The sequence below is a fragment of the Pleurodeles waltl genome, chromosome 6, assembly GCF_031143425.1.
Source record: "Pleurodeles waltl isolate 20211129_DDA chromosome 6, aPleWal1.hap1.20221129, whole genome shotgun sequence".
NCBI lineage: Eukaryota > Metazoa > Chordata > Amphibia > Caudata > Salamandridae > Pleurodeles > Pleurodeles waltl.
In genome coordinates, this window is record NC_090445.1 from 1,661,416,542 (window position 1) to 1,661,439,434 (window position 22,893).

The 22,893-nt window shown below is 46.2% G+C and overlaps 1 protein-coding gene across 6 annotated transcripts in view; it reads left to right on the forward strand.

Moving 5' to 3' along the window:
• SEC16A (SEC16 homolog A, endoplasmic reticulum export factor) overlaps nucleotides 1-22,893 on the forward strand; it is a 300,868-nt gene that overhangs the window by 94,527 nt on the left and 183,448 nt on the right. For all 6 annotated transcript variants that reach the window (XM_069241597.1, XM_069241599.1, XM_069241601.1 and 3 more), the window contains exons 12-14: nucleotides 7,952-8,049; nucleotides 20,936-21,017; nucleotides 21,190-21,307. In XM_069241597.1, coding sequence (XP_069097698.1) covers nucleotides 7,952-8,049; nucleotides 20,936-21,017; nucleotides 21,190-21,307 — 298 coding nt within the window. The remainder of the gene's footprint in view (nucleotides 1-7,951; nucleotides 8,050-20,935; nucleotides 21,018-21,189; nucleotides 21,308-22,893) is intronic.

The following is a 22,893-nucleotide window of genomic DNA, read 5'->3' on the forward strand; positions in this document are numbered from 1 at the left end:
TACTTAGGGAGAGCAGGGCTTCTCAAGCCCTGACTCCACAAATAATAGTCAGAGATGCTGGTTCCCTCACAGGAGGGACCAACAACTCTGAAATCACTGAGGAAAACTCCAGTGAAGAGGACATCCAGTTAGCCAGGATGGCCAAAAGATTGGCTTTGGAAAGACAGATCCTAGCCATAGAGAGGGAAAGACAAGAGATGGGCCTAGGACCCATCAATGGTGGCAGCAACATAAATAGGGTCAGAGATTCTCCTGACATGTTGAAAATCCCTAAAGGGATTGTAACTAAATATTAAGATGGTGATGACATCACCAAATGGTTCACAGCTTTTGAGAGGGCTTGTGTAACCAGAAAAGTGAACATATCTCACTGGGGTGCTCTCCTTTGGGAAATGTTCACAGGAAAGTGTAGGGATAGACTCCTCACACTCTCTGGAAAAGATGCAGAATCTTATGACCTCATGAAGGGTACCCTGATTGAGGGCTTTGGATTCTCCACTGAGGAGTATAGGATTAGATTCAGGGGGGCTCAAAAATCCTCGAGCCAGACCTGGGTTGACTTTGTAGACTACTCAGTAAAAACACTAGATGGTTGGATTCAAGGCAGTGGTGTAAGTAATTATGATGGGCTGTACAATTTATTTGTGAAAGAACACCTGTTAAGTAATTGTTTCAATGATAAACTGCATCAGCATCTGGTAGACCTAGGACCAATTTCTCCCCAAGAATTGGGAAAGAAGGCGGACCATTGGGTCAAGACTAGGGTGTCCAAAACTTCCACAGGGGGTGACCAAAAGAAAGGGGTCACAAAACCTCCCCAGGGGAAAGGTGGTGAGACAGCCAAAAATAAAAATAGTAAAGAGTCTTCTACAGGCCCCCAAAAACCTGCACAGGAGGGTGGGCCCAGAGCCTCTTCACAAAACAATCCTGGGTACAAGGGTAAAAACTTTGATCCCAAAAAGGCCTGGTGTCGTAGCTGTAATCAGCCTGGACACCAAACTGGAGACAAGGCCTGTCCCAAGAAAGGTTCCACTCCAAACTCCAATCCAGGTAACACTGGAATGGCTAGTCTCCAAGTGGGATCAACAGTGTGCCCAGAGCAAATCAGGGTCCACACTGAAGCTACTCTAGTCTCTGAGGGTGGGGTGGATTTAGCCACACTAGCTGCCTGGCCGCCTAACATGCAAAAATACAGGCAGCAGCTCTTTATTAATGGGACAAGTGTAGAGGGCCTGAGGGATACAGGTGCCAGTGTCACCATGGTGACAGAGAAACTGGTTTCCCCTGGCCAATACCTGACTGGAAAAACTTATACAGTCACCAACGCTGACAATCAGACTAAAGCACATCCCATGGCAATGGTAACTTTAGAATGGGGAGGGGTCAATGGCCTGAAACAGGTGGTGGTCTCCTCAAACATCCCAGTATACTGTCTGCTTGGAAATGACCTGGAGTCCTCAGCATGGGCTGAGGTAGAACTAAAAACCCATGCAGCCATGCTGGGTATCCCTGAACTGGTGTGTGTAAAAACAAGAGCACAATGCAAGGCACAGGGTGAAAAAGTAGAGCTGGAGTCTGGAAAAATGGCCCAGCCTACCAAGAGAAAAGGAAAGTCAGTTGGGAAACCAACTGCAACACAGTCAGAAAAAGAGAACCTCTCTTCTCAGGAAGAAGTTCTGCCCTCTGAGGGAACTGAGCCTTTGGAGCTTGAACCTTATCAGGTTGAGCTCTTAGGCCCAGGGGGACCCTCAAGGGAAGAGCTGTGTAAGGGACAAGAAACCTGTCCCTCTCTTGAAGGCCTTAGGCAGCAAGCTGCTGAAGAGTCCAAGGGCAAGAAAAATGGAACACATAGGGTCTATTGGGAAGATGGACTCCTGTACACTGAGGCCAGAGACCCCAAACCTGGTGCCACTAGGAGAGTGGTAGTGCCTCAGTCGTTCAGAGAGTTTATTCTGACCTTAGCCCATGATATTCCCCTTGCTGGGCATTTGGGACAAACCAAGACGTGGGAGAGGTTAGTCAACCACTTCTACTGGCCCAATATGTCCCAGAAGGTTAAGGAGTTTTGCCTCTCCTGCCCCACCTGTCAATCCAGTGGTAAGACAGGTGGGCACCCAAAGGCCCCCCTCATTCCACTTCCAGTGGTGGGGGTCCCCTTTGAAAGAGTGGGTGTGGACATAGTTGGTCCACTGGAACCTCCCACAGCCTCAGGAAATATGTACATCCTAGTAGTAGTGGATCATGCTACTAGGTATCCTGAAGCTATTCCCCTTAGGTCGACTACTGCCCCTTCAGTAGCCAAGGCCCTCATTGGTATCTTTACCAGAGTGGGTTTCCCTAAGGAGGTGGTGTCTGACAGAGGTACCAACTTCATGTCAGCATACCTAAAACACATGTGGAATGAGTGTGGAGTGACTTACAAATTCACTACACCATACCATCCACAAACTAATGGCTTAGTTGAGAGATTCAACAAGACATTAAAAGGCATGATCATGGGGCTTCCAGAAAAACTCAAAAGGAGATGGGATGTCCTCTTGCCATGTCTGCTTTTTGCTTACAGAGAGGTGCCACAGAAGGGAGTAGGATTCTCACCCTTTGAACTTCTGTTTGGTCACCCTGTAAGGGGACCACTTGCTCTTGTTAAAGAAGGCTGGGAGAGACCTCTTCATGAGCCTAAACAAGACATAGTGGACTATGTACTTGGCCTTCGCTCTAGAATGGCAGAGTACATGGAAAAGGCAACCAAAAACCTTGAGGCCAGCCAACAGCTCCAGAAGTTTTGGTATGACCAAAAGGCTGCAATGGTTGAGTTCCAACCAGGGCAGAAAGTCTGGGTTCTGGAGCCTGTGGCTCCCAGGGCACTCCAGGACAAATGGAGTGGCCCTTACCCAGTGCTAGAAAGGAAGAGTCAGGTCACCTACCTGGTGGACCTGGGCACAAGCAGGAGCCCCAAGAGGGTGATCCATGTGAACCGCCTTAAGCTCTTCCATGACAGGGCTGATGTAAATCTGTTGATGGTAACAGATGAGGATCAGGAGGCAGAGAGTGAACCTCTCCCTGATCTTTTGTCATCAGACCCAAAAGATGGCTCAGTAGATGGAGTGATCTACTCAGACACCCTCTCTGGCCAACAGCAAGCTGATTGTAGGAGAGTCCTACAACAGTTTCCTGAACTCTTCTCCCTAACCCCTGGTCAGACACACCTGTGTACCCATGATGTGGACACAGGAGACAGCATGCCTGTCAAAAACTAAATTTTTAGACAGTCTGACCATGTTAAGGAAAGCATCAAGGTGGAAGTCCACAAGATGCTGGAATTGGGAGTAATTGAGCGCTCTGACAGCCCCTGGGCTAGCCCAGTGGTCTTAGTCCCCAAACCTCACACCAAAGATGGAAAGAAAGAGATGAGGTTTTGTGTGGACTACAGGGGGCTCAACTCTGTCACCAAGACAGACGCCCATCCAATTCCTAGAGCTGATGAGCTCATAGACAAATTAGGTGCTGCCAAATTCTTAAGTACCTTTGACTTGACAGCAGGGTACTGGCAAATAAAAATGGCACCTGGAGCAAAAGAGAAAACAGCATTCTCCACACCTGATGGGCATTATCAGTTTACTGTTATGCCCTTTGGTTTAAAGAATGCCCCTGCCACCTTCCAAAGGTTGGTGAATCAAGTCCTTGCTGGTTTGGAGTCCTTTAGCACAGCTTATCTTGATGATATTGCTGTCTTTAGCTCCACCTGGCAGGATCACCTGGTCCACCTGAAGAAGGTTTTGAAGGCTCTGCAATCTGCAGGCCTCTCTATCAAGGCATCCAAATGCCAGATAGGGCAGGGAACTGTGGTTTACTTGGGCCATCTTGTAGGTGGAGGCCAAGTCCAGCCACTCCAACCCAAGATCCAGACTATTCTGGACTGGGTAGCTCCAAAAACCCAGACTCAAGTCAGGGCATTCCTTGGCTTGACTGGGTATTACAGGAGGTTTGTGAAGGGATATGGATCCATTGTGACAGCCCTCACTGAACTCACCTCCAAGAAAATGCCCAAGAAAGTGAACTGGACTGTGGAATGCCAACAGGCCTTTGACACCCTGAAACAAGCAATGTGCTCAGCACCAGTTCTAAAAGCTCCAGATTATTCTAAGCAGTTCATTGTGCAGACAGATGCCTCTGAACATGGGATAGGGGCAGTTTTGTCCCAAACAAATGATGATGGCCTTGACCAGCCTGTTGCTTTCATTAGCAGGAGGTTACTCCCCAGGGAGCAGCGTTGGAGTGCCATTGAGAGGGAGGCCTTTGCTGTGGTTTGGTCCCTGAAGAAACTGAGACCATACCTCTTTGGGACTCACTTCCTAGTTCAAACTGACCACAGACCTCTCAAATGGCTGATGCAAATGAAAGGTGAAAATCCTAAACTGTTGAGGTGGTCCATCTCCCTACAGGGAATGGACTTTATAGTGGAACACAGACCTGGGACTGCCCATGCCAATGCAGATGGCCTTTCCAGGTTCTTCCACTTAGAAAATGAAGACTCTCTTGGGAAAGGTTAGTCTCATCCTCTTTCGTTTGGGGGGGGGTTGTGTAAGGAAATGCCTCCTTGGCATGGTTGCCCCCTGACTTTTTGCCTTTGCTGATGCTATGTTTACAATTGAAAGTGTGCTGAGGCCTGCTAACCAGGCCCCAGCACCAGTGTTCTTTCCCTAACCTGTACTTTTGTATCCACAATTGGCAGACCCTGGCATCCAGATAAGTCTCTTGTAACTGGTACTTCTAGTACCAAGGGCCCTGATGCCAAGGAAGGTCTCTAAGGGCTGCAGCATGTCTTATGCCACCCTGGCGACCTCTCACTCAGCACAGACACACTGCTTGCCAGCTTGTGTGTGCTAGTGAGAACAAAACGAGTAAGTCGACATGGCACTCCCCTCAGGGTGCCATGCCAGCCTCTCACTGCCTATGCAAGTATAGGTCAGTCACCCCTCTAGCAGGCCTTACAGCCCTAAGGCAGGGTGCACTATACCATCGGTGAGGGTACCAGTGCATGAGCATGGTACCCCTACAGTGTCTAAACAAAACCTTAGACATTGTAAGTGCAGGGTAGCCATAAGAGTATATGGTCTGGGAGTTTGTCAAACACGAACTCCACAGCACCATAATGGCTACACTGAAAACTGGGAAGTTTGGTATCAAACTTCTCAGCACAATAAATGCACACTGATGCCAGTGTACATTTTATTGCAAAATACACCCCAGAGGGCACCTTAGAGGTGCCCCCTGAAACTTAACCGACTGTCTGTGTAGGCTGACTAGTTCCAGCAGCCTGCCACACTAGAGACATGTTGCTGGCCCCATGGGGAGAGTGCCTTTGTCACTCTGAGGCCAGTAACAAAGCCTGCACTGGGTGGAGATGCTAACACCTCCCCAGGCAGGAGCTGTAACACCTGGCGGTGAGCCTCAAAGGCTCACCCCTTTGTCACAGCCCAGCAGGGCACTCCAGCTTAGTGGAGTTGCCCGCCCCCTCCGGCCACGGCCCCCACTTTTGGCGGCAAGGCTGGAGGGAACAAAGAAAGCAACAAGGAGGAGTCACTGGCCAGTCAGGACAGCCCCTAAGGTGTCCTGAGCTGAGGTGACTCTAACTTTTAGAAATCCTCCATCTTGCAGATGGAGGATTCCCCCAATAGGGTTAGGATTGTGACCCCCTCCCCTTGGGAGGAGGCACAAAGAGGGTGTACCCACCCTCAGGGCTAGTAGCCATTGGCTACTAACCCCCCAGACCTAAACACGCCCTTAAATTTAGTATTTAAGGGCTACCCTGAACCCTAGAAAATTAGATTCCTGCAACAACAAGAAGAAGGACTGCCCAGCTGAAAACCCCTGCAGAGGAAGACCAGAAGACAACAACTGCCTTGGCTCCAGAAACTCACCGGCCTGTCTCCTGCCTTCCAAAGAACTCTGCTCCAGCGACGCCTTCCAAAGGGACCAGCGACCTCTGAATCCTCTGAGGACTGCCCTGCTTCGACGACAAGAAACTCCCGAGGACAGCGGACCTGCTCCAAAAAGACTGCAACTTTGTTTCAAGAAGCAGCTTTAAAGAACCCTGCAACTCCCCGCAAGAAGCGTGAGACTTGCAACACTGCACCCGGCGACCCCGACTCGGCTGGTGGAGAACCAACACCTCAGGGAGGACCCCCGGACTACTCTACGACTGTGAGTACCAAAACCTGTCCCCCCTGAGCCCCCACAGCGCCGCCTGCAGAGGGAATCCCGAGGCTTCCCCTGACCGCGACTCTCTGAAACCTAAGTCCCGACGCCTGGAAAAGACCCTGCACCCGCAGCCCCCAGGACCTGAAGGACCGGACTTTCACTGCAGAAGTGACCCCCAGGAGTCCCTCTCCCTTGCCCAAGTGGAGGTTTCCCCGAGGAAGCCCCCCCCTTGCCTGCCTGCAGCGCTGAAGAGATCCCTTGATCTCTCATTGACTTCCATTGCGAACCCGACGCTTGTTCTAACACTGCATCCGGCCGCCCCCGCGCCGCTGAGGGTGAAATTTCTGTGTGGGCTTGTGACCCCCCCCGGTGCCCTACAAAACCCCCCTGGTCTGCCCTCCGAAGACGCGGGTACTTACATGCAAGCAGACCGGAACCGGGGCACCCCCTTCTCTCCATTCTAGCCTATGCGTTTTGGGCACCACTTTGAACTCTGCACCTGACCGGCCCTGAGCTGCTGGTGTGGTGACTTTGGGGTTGCTCTGAACCCCCAACGGTGGGCTACCTTGGACCAAGAACTGAACCCTGTAAGTGTCTTACTTACCTGGTAAAACTAACAAATACTTACCTCCCCCAGGAACTGTGAAAATTGCACTGTGTCCACTTTTGAAATAGCTATTTGTGAATAACTTGAAAAGTATACATGCAATTGAAATGATTCAAAGTTCCTAATGTACTTACCTGCAATACCTTTCAAACAAGATATTACATGTTAAATTTGAACCTGTGGTTCTTAAAATAAACTAAGAAAAGATATTTTTCTATAACAAAACCTATTGGCTGGATTTGTCTCTGAGTGTGTGTACCTCATTTATTGTCTATGTGTATGTACAACAAATGCTTAACACTACTCCTTGGATAAGCCTACTGCTCGACCACACTACCACAAAATAGAGCATTAGTATTATCTCTTTTTACCACTATTTTACCTCTAAGGGGAACCCTTGGACTCTCTGCATGCTATTCCTTAGTTTGAAATAGCACATACAGAGCCAACTTCCTACAGAGTGTGTGTCTCATTTATTGCCTCTGTGAGAACAACTAATGCTTAGCACTACCCTCTGATAACCCTAACTGCTCACCCTCACTACCACAAAATAGAGCATTAGTTCGATCTACTTTTGCCTCTGCAAACCAGTTGGGGATCCGATCCACTGAACTCTCTGCATGTTATACTTTTTAGTGCACCATATAGCCTACAGTTTTTTTTCATATCACAAATGTACAAGGATTGCCCCTATACTTAAAAATTATAGTTAATGTTACAGAACTGAAACCAAGCTTTGTTCCCGAAGCATAACTGAAACTTGCAGTGCAAGTTCTATGACTGTTTGAATGGACATTATTTAGCAAAAAATGACTGTCAAGGTTGCAGTATATAACCCTCTGTGATATTGCATGATCCTGTACTGTAGTAATGTCAGTGCTTGCACAAATAGCTAAACCTGACTAGCTACACACAAAAAGGGTTTTGACATCTTAAACTTTAAATAATTAACTTGTATTTTTTTCATAGCACCACACCTGGTCAGCAGTTTACATATGCACTCTTTCAGGTGCACTGTTTTACAAATCTGACACTTTATATACATATTTTTCAGACTGAAGGTGAAAAAATAAGTGCTTTATAAAACGTAAAACCTCTCAATATATTGAACTACTCACTTAACAATATATTCTGGTTTTATAGGATGCACTGGAATCTGCCATGAAACATGGCTTATGGGGCCATGCTCTGCTACTTGCCAGTAAAATGGATAGCCGAACACATGCTAGAGTTATGACCAGGTATTACACTTTTTTTTTTTTTTTTTAATGGAAAAATTATATATGTAATCTTTAACCTCTAGTAAATAAATATTTTTAAATTGTTGAATGTTTTTTATCCTGTTCGTAATTACATTGGTTAAAACTGTTGTTGTAAACCATTCTATTTTTCCTAAAATCTGTTAATAATCCCCAGAATGTGTTACGTTACTATGAAACTGCACAGAGTTATACAAATTAAGTGAGGTGTACTAAGTGGGAAGGTGGTATGGTCCTTGATTTTCCCTTGGGTGAAGGATAGCAGATGTTGTAAATTGGCTGATGAGCACTTCATAATTCCTAGCATAAAATGGGGTTATAATGGATTTCATGATTCATTAATGTTATCTAATAAAAACCTATTGCGCTTTGTGATAGCTTTCCTGATTATGGACAGATATTTTAAAGGAGATAGTTGGGTAATCTAGAATTAGTGGCAGTGACATGGCTCACTCACTTGGGTTATCCGGCTATGTTATGTATGTTACGCTCTTTTAAAACTTAATTTTTGAGGTGGCAACTTGGAACAACGACATGGTTTTTCTCTTAGTAAAATGTGTGTTGGTAACTTGGATTGTTTGTCTGTGAGTTTAGTTATTAATGTAGCATACTCATTGGTCAACAGCTTCTTGCTCTCTGCAGCTGCTGAACTGTTTGAAAAATTAAATGTTAGAAATTAACATGTGTAGGTGATGCTGTTTAACCGCTGAGCCACAATTGTTTTAGCTCAAGATGGATGTGGTTTCTCAGTGTAAAAGATAGGCCAGGAGACTAGGCTAAAGCAAAGTGATCAGATTCTAACCCAGCAGAAACATAAATCACATACATATTGATGGTCCATGTGGCTTGATTCTCACACCATATTATTGGTGGCCTTTTCAAATAGTACACTTTAAATCAAACCTTGGTGTCTACTCTCGATTGCAGCCGGTTGCTTAAGACCATTCGGAAGAGTTCTTGAATTTGAAACATTTTTCTTAACTTTTAAAAATGTTATACAAAGTAGTCAAGTGTTGCTGGCCTCTAGGTGTCATCCCAGGGAGATGCGTTGTTTCCAGAGATGCTTACTTCTCTCTTGTCTTTGTTAACTTTTAGGCAATTGGATCACATCCGCTCTGCCTTGTTGGTCATGACATTGCTGATATTGATATTTGGGATGGTGTGATCTTTGGAAAGTGAGAGGATACGTTGTGTGTCATCGGCACATGAGATGATGTTGAGTCCGTGGCTGTGTACTGTCAGTGGTGTCATGTAGGTGTTGAAGAGGGAGGGGCTGAGAGAGGATCCCAGGGGATCTCAGCAGGTGATGTTCTTAGGTTCAGATGTATATGGAGGCAGGCCGCCTTTTTGGGTGCGGGCGGCGAGGAAGGTGAGAATTCATTTCGGGGCCTTGCTTTGAATCCCTATGTGTTGGAGTGTGGTGAAGAGGTTGTGGTGGGAGATGGTATTGAAAGCTGTTGGGGCAAGGGCTGTTTTCTCTCCACATTCAAGGAGGGTTCTGATGTTATCTTTTGCGACAGTGAGGGCAGTCTCAGTGCTGTGGTTGGCACAGAAACCTGCTTGGGAGGCGTTCAGCAGATTATGTTCTTCTAGGTGTTTGGAGAGCTGTACCATATTTCTAGTACTTTGGTGGGGAAGGGTAGCAACGAGATTGGGCGATAGTTCTTGAGCTCGCTGGGGTTGACGGATGTTTTTTTTTTTTTCTTCTTCTTTCCAGGAGTGGTTTTACTTCTGCGTGTTTTCATGTGTCTGGAATGGTGTCTGTCATGATGGAGGTGTTGAGGATGGGGGTGAGGGTGCTACTGATCACTCTGTCCTAAGTTGAAAATGTAGTGAGGGCAGGGGTTGTTGTGTGATCCAGAGTGCGTATCACTCACGAGTGCAGCTCTTTCCTGAGTTGTTAGCATCTTCAAGTCGGTGACTGTGGCTTTCACCTTTTGGGGTCAGAAGGTGGTTGAAGCTGGTAGTTGGTGGGGGGGGGTGAAGTTTCTGTGGGGCAACGCCTTTTTTTTTTTTTTTTTAAGCTTCTTTGAGGTGGTGGTGGTAATTATTGAGGGCTGCTTTGGAGGTGTGTGATCTGATGGGTTCTTGCAAGCACGCCATCGCCTTTCTAGATGTTTGCATTCTCTTTTCAATGGGTGTAATTTGGGTATGAACCAACCAGCGGGTTTGCTGGATCTTCTGGTGTTGGCGTTTCTTGTGGGGATGATTTCATTGGCACAGTTGTGGATCCAGTTGGGGACGTGGTGAGTATCTTGTTTGATGCTGGCAGTGGGGTTGAGTCCGTTGGTATTGAGGGTGGCGATCTGTTGGGCATCAATGATTTTATCTCAAGAAGGAGAAGATCCATGGGCCAGCTCCCCTCGCGTTCTGGATGCTCCCCGCTGGTCTCCAGTGCCCTTCAGCACCCGGCTAAGAGCTCTTTCACTGAGCGCTTTCCACCACCACACATTACTATACTCTAAAACAGTGCCATATTAAATATGGTACAAAATAAGTTTGGAACCCTAGGATATTGATTCAACATATATCTCAACATAGACAACTATTAACAGTTTATCAAATTTAAAACAAACACTATTATAACCTTTTTCTAATATTTATAATCCAGTTACTAAGATAGAATGCAAAAGAAAAAACAAAAGCGAAACCTACTGGCGTTGCCAATGCTTGTTTAACAATGTTTTTGTGACCAACACATGTGATATCTCCTGATGAATGCATTTGGCTGTATTTGCTAGATGAGTGCAGAAACTAGTCAATTACGGTTAATGTTGCATCATGTATCCATAAGGTGGTAGTCACAATACACTTTTGGTTAAATCACCTTGCTTAATATTTTTTATAGTAGGAACCAAATAACTGTTTTAGTCCTGTTTGGTATTGTCCATCTGATTCACCTTCACCATTTCTCTGGGGTCAGCACTCTTCTTATCACTAGCAGAGGATACACAGTTGTGTGTATTCATCTTACACTTTCTATCAGTTTGCCATGACAAAGATCATTAGGTTCAATTTGTTTGAGCTTCCATAAGCTTGAAATGTTGATCTTCTTAGAATAAATCGACAAAGTTTTTAGAAGGCTGTGCAACCAGACCAATAATTTCTCAGTTCCCTGTGCCCCAGGCTTCTGTTAGAGTTGGAGCAACTGCATTTAATTAACCAATACTCTCCTTTTTTTTAGTGCAGTGGAGAGCATCTGGCACAGTCTGGCTGTGCAAAGCATTTCTTACTGCCTTGTGCAGTTTGTGCTCTTGTTGGTACAAGATATAGCCTAAGGAACAAGCCACAACAAAAAGGACCTACACCTATTCACGCTGATCTGTGGTGTACACTGAATCATATTAGTGGCCACTCTGTGACCCAGGTGATCATTATTATAGTGGCAGGTTTTCCACCATGCTTCATTTAGTTATGACGGTGTTTGCAGTCCTGGATAGTTGTTATATATCTTTGCTTTTCGATGTGTTTGTCATTTTAGTTCATATTGGATCAAACCAAGAAAACTCCAACAATAGATCAGGTAGTCAAATGTGTGTGCTTGAATTCGAAGTAACCCGATAATCTGACCTTAGGTGGTAGCCCTAACAATGAAGGCATTGTGAGTCCTAAAGCCACATTATCTAGCCAGTTGTATTCTGGAAGTGGCACTTGTTAAGCATCGCTTTCCTTTCCAGCCCTGTCTTGCTCTCGTTTGTGCCTCTGTTTAGCAGTTCTTCTTATGGATATAAGGAACTAGCGAAGACATTCGTCTATGTCCTCTGGACCAGTGACTACAGCTTGATCCAAGGCTAATTTGGGAATTCAGAAGTACAAACTCTTGTGGCCAATCTCTTGAGTTGACCATGAATAGACCAGTACCTCTCCCTCATTGAACTGAGTCCTTTGTATATGGAGGAAACCAAGCTTGTACCTCCGCATCCTTTATGCCTTGTTTTAGGTTCAGACAGTTTGACTGTGTTGAGTTCTTGATGTTATGATACTTGGCCCAAAGAACTGCTTACATTTTGTGGTACACAACCTCATCCCACCTGCAGTAAATCTGTACTTTTATCAAGTGCTCCACTTTGGGTGTTGTAGGAAAGCGTCCTTTTTGACATGGTAACCCCCGCTTTTTGCCTGGTGTATGGTACAATATAGGCTGAAAGTGCACTGGGTTCCTGCTCTCCAGGTCCCAACTGCCAGATCTCATTCCCTAAAACTGTACAGTTGTTACCCAATAGGTAATATCTTTGGCATCCCTGTAAGTCCCTAGTATATTGTACCCCTAATACCTAGGGCAAGAGGGTCCCAGCGGGCTGCAACATGTATTGTGCCGCCCTCAGGGACCCCTCATCTAGCGCTTGCAGACTGCATGTCTTGTTGCAATGAAAAGTGAAAAAGGCAACATGGCACACAGCCGTACAGCTCTAAGGCAGGGTGCATTGTATTACATGTATGCAAGAGCAGACGTGGCCCTGCTGTGTCTGTGTGGATTCATAGGCATAGTAAGTGATCCGGGAAGCCGTTGTAAGTACATGTGCTGGATATTGGTCAATGTGAGTTCCCAAATCTACATGGTGGCTTCACTAAAAATTGAGATGTTTGGTATCCAACATCTCATATTACTAAACCCACACCGATTCCAGTGATGGATTTATTAATACACGCACCCAGAGGGCACCTTAGAGGTGCCCCCTGAAAAACCTACTAACTACCTGTGTGCTGGCTGACTAGTTCTAACTAGCCTGCCACCAACAGACAAGTTAATTACTCCCAAGGGTTTGCTCTCGGGTCGTCAGAACAAAGCTTGCTCTGGCAGGGGTGTTAACACACTCCTCCCAACAGGAAATATGCATTACAAGGCGGGGGATTCAAAGAGCCCACTGCCCTTGGTATGCAGATCTGGCTTCCCTCAGAAGTGAGGCGATGGTGACTCCACCCCACCCCACCCTGACCCAGGGCCCATTTAGTGCATGAACAGGCTGAAAAATTAGTAGTCAGAGGGTATGTCCACTCTCAGGTAAGTGCCACCCTTAAGGTCAGCTGCCTTCTGTGAACACAAAACTTAAGTCTGCCATCTTGGAGATGGCATAACTAGGAACTCTGGGCCAGGGTTATGCTCACTTCCAACACAAAGTGGTCACATATGGGGCATAGTGACCACAGGGGTAAATAGCCCATTGGCTACTACCCTACACTCCCCCCTATGCCCCTAAATTCAGTATTTAGGGGAGCTCCTGGCAACAGGATAAAATTAGGGCCAACTTCAGGCCTCACTGCATTTCCAGTAGTCGGAGCGACAATTTCCCACCTACGTTTAAATTCCCTCTGTGGCAGTCAAGACTAACCTCTTGGCAGAAGTGCTTCAGCCTAGAGTTTCCTCATCGTAACCTTTGTTCACCTTCAACAAAGTACTGACTTTCCTGCTGGGAAACTAGTCCAAACCCAGCACAGAGGCTCTTGTGAAATGACAATTGCTCACCGCCATCGCCCCGCCCCAGGTGACCCAAGTTTCCTCACCCAGCAACCCCACCCCTGAGAGCTTGGCTATCCAATCCTCAACTTCCCATGGCACATTCCCTGTTGCTTCTCTGTACCGGGAATCCAAAATGCTGGAAAGAAAATCTTTTCTTCCACCAGCCTAGCATTGTGGTCTATGAACACTGCAGGCCTTCTGGGCTGTTACTCCCAAATGCTATGGGATACAGTTGCACGAGTGCTGCCACAGGTCCCGGATTAGCGCTTTTTGTCACGACTGGAATTCAGGCCTCCTGTACGCCTTTCCGCCCATTTTGCTCCTGCCCAGATGTTCTCAATAAAATCAGGAAGAAACGGGTCCAACTCATCCTGGTGGCGCTGGACTGGGCATGAAGAGTTTGGTATCCCGAGCTTCTGAGAATAAGCATTGATCCTCCGATCAGGCTGCCCCTTCAGGACGACCTTCTCTCCCAAGCAGTCAAGGACAGGAGAAATGTACCAAAGTTCATCATTACGTGTGGTGCTGGACATGACAGACTCCCTGGGCAGAGCTGTTTCAGCTCCAGTGGTTCTGAGACACCATGCCTGGTTGAGAATCTGGCTTTTCTGGCAATGTCCAGACCAACCTCATGGACATGCCCTTTGACGGGGCTTTTCTCTTCGGATAGAAGCAGACTCAGTACTGGAACACTTTCATGACTCGCGGGCTATGGCCAAGTCCTTGGGACTCTCATTGACCCCTCATCCTCACTCTGCCTTTCCTGGCTACTGTCACAATGCTATGCCAGCCATTGTGCAGCACAAGAACCCCAAGCTTGATGTAGACACTGTGCATTCCGACCTTGTGGGTCAGGTAGCTAGAAATCAACCATCACCAACTCCTCTGCAGCTGCATCCTCTAAACCCTCCTAGTCTCCTAATAAGGGATCATGGCTGTCCAGTTGGTGGGAGAATACATCACCATCTTCTCCAATGTCAATCCATTACATTGAACAGGTGGGTCCTACAGATCATTCTGAGGGGCTACTCCCTCCCCTTCAAATCTTCCCTGCCCCCTATCCCACCAACACAAGATCAGCTTTTGGAGGATCATCTGTCCTTCCTCCGAGAGAATATTATGGCTCTCTTGACCAAAGGAGCCATAGAGATAGTTCCAAAATCATAAGCAGGCAGTGGTTGCTATTGCCGCTAATTTCTGATTCCCAAAAAGAACAAGGGTCTTCAACCTTTTCTAGACCTCTGAACAGTCAATCTCTTCCTCAAAAGGAGAAATCCAAGATGCTCATGTTGGCTCAGATCTTTTCTGCCCTATACCAAGGAGACTGGTTGGTAGCGTTGGATTTGCAGGTGTATTTTCACATCTGCATCCTGCCTGCCCACAGACGTTACCTGTGGTTCAAAATAGGCCACTAGCACTTTCAGTTTACTGTGCTTCCCTTTGGCCTTACCAGCGTCCCTCTGGTGTTCACCAACATGTTGGTGGTTGTCACAGCGTATCTGCAGATATTAGGGGCACCAGTCTTCCCCAATCTTGATGACTGGTTGTTGAAGGCAGGCTTGCCCCAGGCTGTTGTCTCCACCTCTAGACTACAGCAGACATCCTGCATTCGCTAGAGTTCACTATAAACGTGCCAGAGTCACACCTGACTCGTGCACACAGTGCAGTTTCTGGCTTATCCTCCCGAGCAGCGAGTCCAGGATATTCAGGCTATGATATGGATATTTTAGTCTCTGTCCTATATTTTGGGGAGAATGAATGAGGCTGATGGGCTTAATGGCCTCCTGCATCCTGCTGGTGAATAATGCCAGATGGCATATGCGGGCACTGCAGTGGGACCTGAAGTTCCAGTGGGCGCAGCATCAGGAAAATCTCTCTGACGTGGTCCAGATCTCAGAGGGAACTGCAAAAGACCTGAAATGGTGGCTGACTAGCTGCAATTGGGTCAGTGGCTGACTCCTTTCCCTTCCACAACCAGATTTCACTGTAGTGACAGATGTGTCACTCCTGGGATGGAAAGGCCATCTTGGAAAGCTGGAGATCAGCAAACTCTGGTCTCCAGCAAAATCCATACTCCACAATAACTTGGTGGAGCTTCAAGCGATCCAACTAGAATCAAAAGCATTTCTTCTCTCTGTCAAAGGGAAGATAGTGCAGGTGTTCACAAACACCACCACTGCCATGTGATACTGCAACATGCAGGGCAGGCTGGGTTCATGGACCCTTTATCAAGAGGCTCTGTGTCTCTGGACATGGCTGGAACAGCAGGGCATAAACCTGGTGGTTCAACACCTTGCATGTTCTCTGAATGCCAGGGCAGCCGAACTCAGCCGTCGATGCCTAGCGGATCACAAGTGGCAGATCTCTTGTAGCACTGGAGGATGGAGCCTTGGTTAGATCTGTTTTCCTCTGAAGAGACCGTGCAATGTCAGCAGTTTTACGCATTGGAGTTTCCAGGCAGCAATTGCTCGGAGACTATTTTCGTCTCGAGTGGAGTTCAGACCTACTGTACGCCTTCCCACCCATACCACTGCTGCCCAGATTTCTCAAGAAGATCAGGAACGACCCGGCCCAAGTCATCCTTGTGGCCCTGGACTGGGCACAGAGAGTCTGGTATCCCGAGCTTCTGAGAATCAGCATTGATCCTCCTATCAGTCTGCCCCTTCGGGAGGTTCTTCTGTTGCAGGAGAGGGTTCTCCAACTGAACCTGTCAACTCTCGGGCTTCTTGCATGGAGATTGAGCAGCAACAGTTGACAGCCTTTGACCATCTGCCAGAAGTCTGTAATGTTATTATGGCCGTCAGGTATCCTTCCACTAAAATTGTATATGCCTGCAGATGGCAAACGTTTGTGTTTTATTGTACAGAAAAGTCTATTGACTCTCTCCTTCTTTTGGATATTTTCTTCTCTTCATTCTTACCCTTGCCCAGCAGAACGCTGTTTCGGGTACTCTTAAGGGCTATCTCTGTCCGCCTTTCTTTGGCTGCCTGACCAACCCTCTTTATTTAAGTCCCCTATTGTAAATAGGTTTCTCAAAGGACTTGTACATGTCCCCCTTCACCCTTTATCATGCCTCAGTGAGACCTAATCTGGTTCTAACCTAGCTTATGTGCCCTCCCCTTGAACAAATGCACAATTGTACCCTCTGACTGCTTACAATCAGGAGAGCCTTTCTAGTGGCAGTAACATATGCCAGTATAGTGAGCTGCGGGCTTTGTTGGCAAGCCACTCTATTTCACTCTCTTTCCAGAAAAAGTAGTGCTTTGCACTAGGGCCACGTTCCTACTGTGACCCAATTCCATTTGGGTTATTCAATCACCCTGCCAACATGTTTATGCTCTTCCACATCCCTCTAAAGAAGAGAGCAACTCCACTGTCTGAACCAAAAAAAGGGTGTTGTCGTTCTACCTTGACCACACATGAGTTCTGGGTGGACGGCCAACTCATTGTAGGACATGTTGGAGCCAGGAAAGCTTGGGCAGTACAGAAACAAACCATTTAATGCTTGGTCGTTCTCTGTATTAAAATCTGCTATGCTCTGGCTAAGAAACATACTCCTTAGGGCTTTAGGGCCCATTCCACTAGGGGAAAGCCTGAGGCCACTGCATTAGCACGTGGAGTCCCAGTCCTCTATGTTTGGCAGCAACGTGGGTATCTCTGCACACTTTTGCCAAACACTACTGACTGGACAGTCTTGTCTGCAGGGACTTCCTAGTTTAAATAATTTGTCCGCAGCCCACCACCGGGGTTGGTATTGCTTGGGTATCTATTCAAAGGTAAGGAATCTGCAGCTAGATATCTGTATCAGATTAACAAGTTACTTATCTTTGGCAATGCGTTATCTGATAAAGACAGTATTTAGCTGCAGATCCCTTACAGATACACCCATTCTTCCTGGCTCTGCTGACTGATTTCTGGGGTTAGGGATGATCCCTTTCAGGGCCCTAGTTTGGACACACCATTGTCAGTGCTCTTCATAGCTCCGCTCTTCTGGTGTGGAAAGTCGTGAAAAGGAACTAACGTCCGCCCGCCGAGGTGGTGTGTACTTGTGCAAGGGTGCTGCTCACACAAACATCTTCCAGCTCCAGTCTGATGCTGTGGAAATTCAAAGGTAAGCAATCTGCAGCTAGATATCGCTATTAGATAATGCATTATGGTAGGTAAGTAATTTGTTCATTGAGTTGTGTGTATCATTTGAGTGTGCGCATGCAGCAAATGTCTAACACTCCTCTGTGATAAGCCTAATGCTGCTCGACCACACTTCCCCCCCCCCCTAAGAGAGGATATTGGATTTGCTAGAGCAAGCCCTGTCGACTTATAAGGGAATAACTGAATGATTGTTTGCACTGCATACCTCATGTTGGTATAAATAGCCAGCTTCCTACATGTGCCAAGAAACTAGTTTATACACATTATGCATCCAAAAGTGTCCTCCTAGTGCCAGTTCAGTTGAGACTTGCATATTTAATTTTACACAACATTTAAAACAGAATATGTATCCTCCTTGCACACTTACACAGTGGGATCCTTAATATGATTTCCAAACCTGATTCTTTGGGTGTGACATAGTCTCCAGGGTCTAATTTTCCCATTTTACTGAATGGTCTGATGATGTGTTTGTGCCTCAAGGAAAGTAATCACTCACCTTCTTGGGGTCACACGTTTCAGATTGGTATTCACTTTTAGATGGATCTTGTGGTAACCCATGGAAGTATGCTGACCTGAATGGGCAAAGACGGCTCCTGTGAACTTCATAGAATATGCAGGGTAGGGTCTGTGTGCATCCTTTTTGGAATTGCAGTGTCAAATCCTGCTTGACAGGTCTTCTGGGTTTACACACAACACACTTGAAAAAATGTAGACAGGCTGGCAAGACAGTCTTTGTGAATTCAGTCTGACTGCTGGAAAACCATACTTGTGTCTCTGGTTTATTTGTTGTACAGTGACTACTTCAAACTTGATTTTGGTGTTAGATGTGGAAGTACACTAGGAATACCTTGGTACGTCCCTCCCTCCCCTCTGAGTTGGGCTCAAAAGGTTATAAGACTGACTTACTATTTGGGATACATGGATAGAACAAACTACAAGATGCCTTTCCTGCAACTGACAAATTGCAACTGGACCCTGTTGTTGACCTCTGTCTTGCACCCTGTGGGTCTCTGTGGGAATCCACTTGAAATCCTGGAGGTCTTTAGAAGTGTAGTCATGTGGTAAATTTGGACTTAGTTTACTGTCTCACTTAGAGCTTTACTACGACCCTGGTGTTCTACTGACCTCCAGGGTTGCGGTGGTAGTTGGACCGCTGCCAAGGTGGTGGTACCACTGCGGTGACCACCAGCACTTCCAGTTTTCCTCCACAGGACAGACTGGTGGTGCTACAGCCTACAACCCCTGCCAGCAGTTTTATGGCGGTAACCTCGCCATGAAAAGGCTGGCAGAGACTGGGTGCAGGGTGCCCCAGGGGGGCCCTGCACTGCCTATGCAATTGGAATGGGCAGTCCAGGGACCCCCTCCAAATCACACCCCCTCCCCCCCCCCCCCCCCCCACCCTATGCACTACAGCATTGCTGCTGGCTCTGTTACGAGCCGGCGACAATGCTGGAGGTCGTTTCCCACTGGGCCAGTGGACGGAAACTGTATCTGCCCGCTGACCCAGTGGGAAACTAGTAATTGAGCTGACTGGTAGGCGGCCACACTGACGGCAACCTACCCATCGGGACTTCGGCGTATGGGCTTTTCCATCCACCAAAGTCGTAATGGCCCCTTAGTCTTTACCAGAACTAACCTGGTTGGTGTATCCCACTTGTACTCTATTATGACAAACCTCCGATTTCAACTAAGTCCTGGTCTGCTGCGCCCATTGACTAGCATTGGCACATTATACTCCTTCAGTTTTGTTTTTCTAAACTTTGCTCTACCTTTTTTTTTAATTATTATTATTATTATTTTTTTTTTTTTTTATTCAGTTTGGGATTTTTTTTTGGTTTTGCATTTTGACTTTATTACAGTTTTGGTACTGCATAAATACTTTACATGTTGCCCTAAGTTAAGCCTGTCTGCTGTGTGCCATCGCTACCGAAAGGTGAGCTAAAGTTAATTCAGTGCCTTGAAGGATTTACCCTGACAGGGGTTGTGAATTTTCCTTGATGTGGGTTGTCACTCACCCCAAACAATAATCCTATTTCTTTTAGTAGTTGATTGCAGTTTTTGATTTTTCATTAACCTCTGTTTCTGGGCACTGAATGCCGAAAACGTAATTAAAACGGAGACAAATTAATGTTCTAAGGTAAATTGTAATTGAACGCTAATTATTCACACACAATTTAGGTGTAATTCTGGATTTAGGTAAAATGAGCTGCTCTATTTTTAATCTCTGTGGAAATAACCTAGAACACTTAGGGCCTCATTACTGTAACCGTTGTGCGGCCGCACTCCTGCGGTGCTCATTTGGACATCCCCGCTGGGCCGGCGGTGATGTGGGCCACAACATGGGAGCCGGCTCCAAATGGAGCCGGCGGTGTTGCGGCCGTGCGATGGGTGCAGTTGCACCTGTCGTGCTTTTCACTGTCCGCACAGCAGATAGTGAAAAGCCGCATGGAGCCCTGTCAGGGGGCCCCACGACTCCCCATACCGCCAGCCTTTTCCTAGCGGTTCAGACCGCCAGAAAAAGGCTGGCGGTCGGGGACTTGTAATTCCCTGGGCAGCGCTTCCCTGGCAGATTCCTACCGCCGCAGTCAAAATACTCCGGGAGGCACCGCCAGCCTGTTGCCGGTGCTCCCGTCGTTTTGGCCCTGCGGTTGCAATACCGCCAGGGTCATAATGACCACCTTAATCTGTAAATCCAGCTTCTAGTGCAAAGTAAGCTATGGCGTTATTGAAGAGTTTTCAGTAGGATAGTGGTCATCATGCCATGATATTACCTTGATGTTTAGTTGTATGAAGGTGAGCATTAAGGAAGCTTTTTCTGTTAAACCACTGTACGAATTGTCTGTTTTAAGCACTGTGCTCATCTGTGAAAAGCACTGAAGATATAAGGTCACAGCATACGATGGCTTTGCTCTAAGGTGTACATCGTATATATAATGGAAGAAAAGATCAAGCTGTTCTGTTATATTTCACTCATTTTAATTTATGTTCTAGTACAGAATGCACGATGGGTGCATCGCTACAAAAGGTATTAAATAGTTTGTAACTGCAAGCTTGTATCTTACACCAAAACCACTCTGGTAAATAGTAAGTTGAAGGCTAACGTGGAGAAATACTTCACACTTTACCATTAACGCTCCAGTCTTTGTTAAGGTAATAGACTGTCTCCATTTATGAATCTGATTGTTCTGAAGCTTATGAGTACTGCAAATAAAAAGTAACTATTGTACACTAATACAGCCCAAAAAAACTTGTCTCATCTAGATTTGCCAACAGCCTCCCAATTAATGATCCTCTACAAACTGTTTACCAGCTCATGTCGGGGAGAATGCCAGCTGCGTCTACGGTGAGTCATGCTCCTAATAAGCAGCGTAGCACTGTTGTATGCTGGTATTAAATACGCATTTGAAAGTATTACTTTGACACGGTCGATAAATTCTGCTTTACCTCATGAATTGCTGTAGAACACGGTTCCTGTACTGTGAGACTCATTGTTTTTCATCTTTTTTCCCTTTTAGTGCTGTGGAGATGAGAAGTGGGGCGACTGGAGGCCTCATCTTGCCATGGTGCTGTCTAACCTAACCAATAATATGGATGTGGAGACTAGAACTATTACCACTATGGGTGATACTCTTGGTAACCAAACTTTCTAATTATATACGAGTGGGTGATTGAGTGAGCACATTTATATATTACGTGGTCACTAATTTAATCATCCGAATGTGGTGACTAATATTTTAAAATGGGCAGATCGATGGTTAACAGGCCCAAAGGAAAAAATGAAAATAGGCTGGGATCCAACTGCAGCTCAACTTAACTCTTCTACAATTTGGAAGACTCATGAGCTACTTTACAGAAAGAGCTTTTCTGTTCCTAGGCAGTCACTTGTTTATTTTTGTCACTTCAAAGTACTGCAGTAAACTGTTATATAAGCTTAGAGGGCCTGGTAAGATACCTTAATTGGCTAAGCATCAGTTGTACATATCTGTGTGGCCTGAAGGTCAAGGGTTCGAATTCTAGTGGGTTCAATCAGTTGTTCTTGCTTCCAAGCTAGATTTAAAATGAGAGCCTTTGACATGAACAATTAACACCAATTATGGACTGCCAATGATGCAAAAGGTAGTAAAGTGTAATGTTATAACATGCTTATTGCTGTTAAAAGTCTCAACTATGTCATTTTTAGTTTCACTTGCTGTGAGGTCGCTCCACCATCCGGGCCATGTTGAGGGTATTATAAAACTCACTTTCTGCACTTTTTGACCTCATTGAATGCTAAATGGCAGTTTTTTTTTTAAGCCACTCCATTATGGGCAAAGAGTGCCATAAGTATTTGCTCTTCACGTTTCCTTTTTAGGTCACAGCTCTTGATGGCGCACATGCTTTGTCTCGAACCGAGACATGCTATATCTACATCGTGGGCTTCAGGCCTCCCACAGACCCCCAATAGGTTTCCCATTTGCTTTCTCCATAGTTACTCTTCTTTTCTTTTTCCCCATGTGTCCGTGCCGTGCCTTTGTCATGCCCCGTTGTGTGTTTAGCCCTCCCTGAGAGCACGGACCCATTACAGTATCCCACCTCTGCTTCCCTTCAAGGATCTGTTTCAGGAACTACTTTGTTCTTTGTTTACCAGCACTCGTGTTAAGTGCTGCTTATTTCGCTCACTGCTCTGAAAACGGGCTTGTAAATCTTCTCATCATATTTGCTGTGCATTTAAAGACCACAGTCAAATGTCAGACGCTGTTTCGGAGGGCGCATATATAGATATTTTTTTTTTTTCTCTACATCTCTAAAGCCTTGCAGATTTGAATATGCTTATGTAAATGATGCATTCATCGCTAAAGTCTTGCAGTTGTGAACATGTTTGTTTAAATGAGGCACTCTTCGCTAAAGCCTTTCCGATTTGAACATGTTAATGTAAACTACGCAGTCGTCTCTAAAGCCTTGCCGATTTGAAAATGTTTATCTAAATGAGGCACTAGTGGGGAAAGAAAAACAGTGGGCTCCTCCTGTGGGAATCATAAATGTCTCTTTTGGGCGGGGCGATCTCATAGGTGGCCATGTTAATTCCAGGCCAAACGTGAAATTGCCAATTAAAAGTACGAGGCATGACTCAATCCTAACAGTACAATATTTAGCTTTTCGTCTGGAAGCAACATGGCAGCCACTCAAGACACTGTCTGCCCATTGTGTAGCCGCTGATGCGCAGACCAACGTCTACGTTG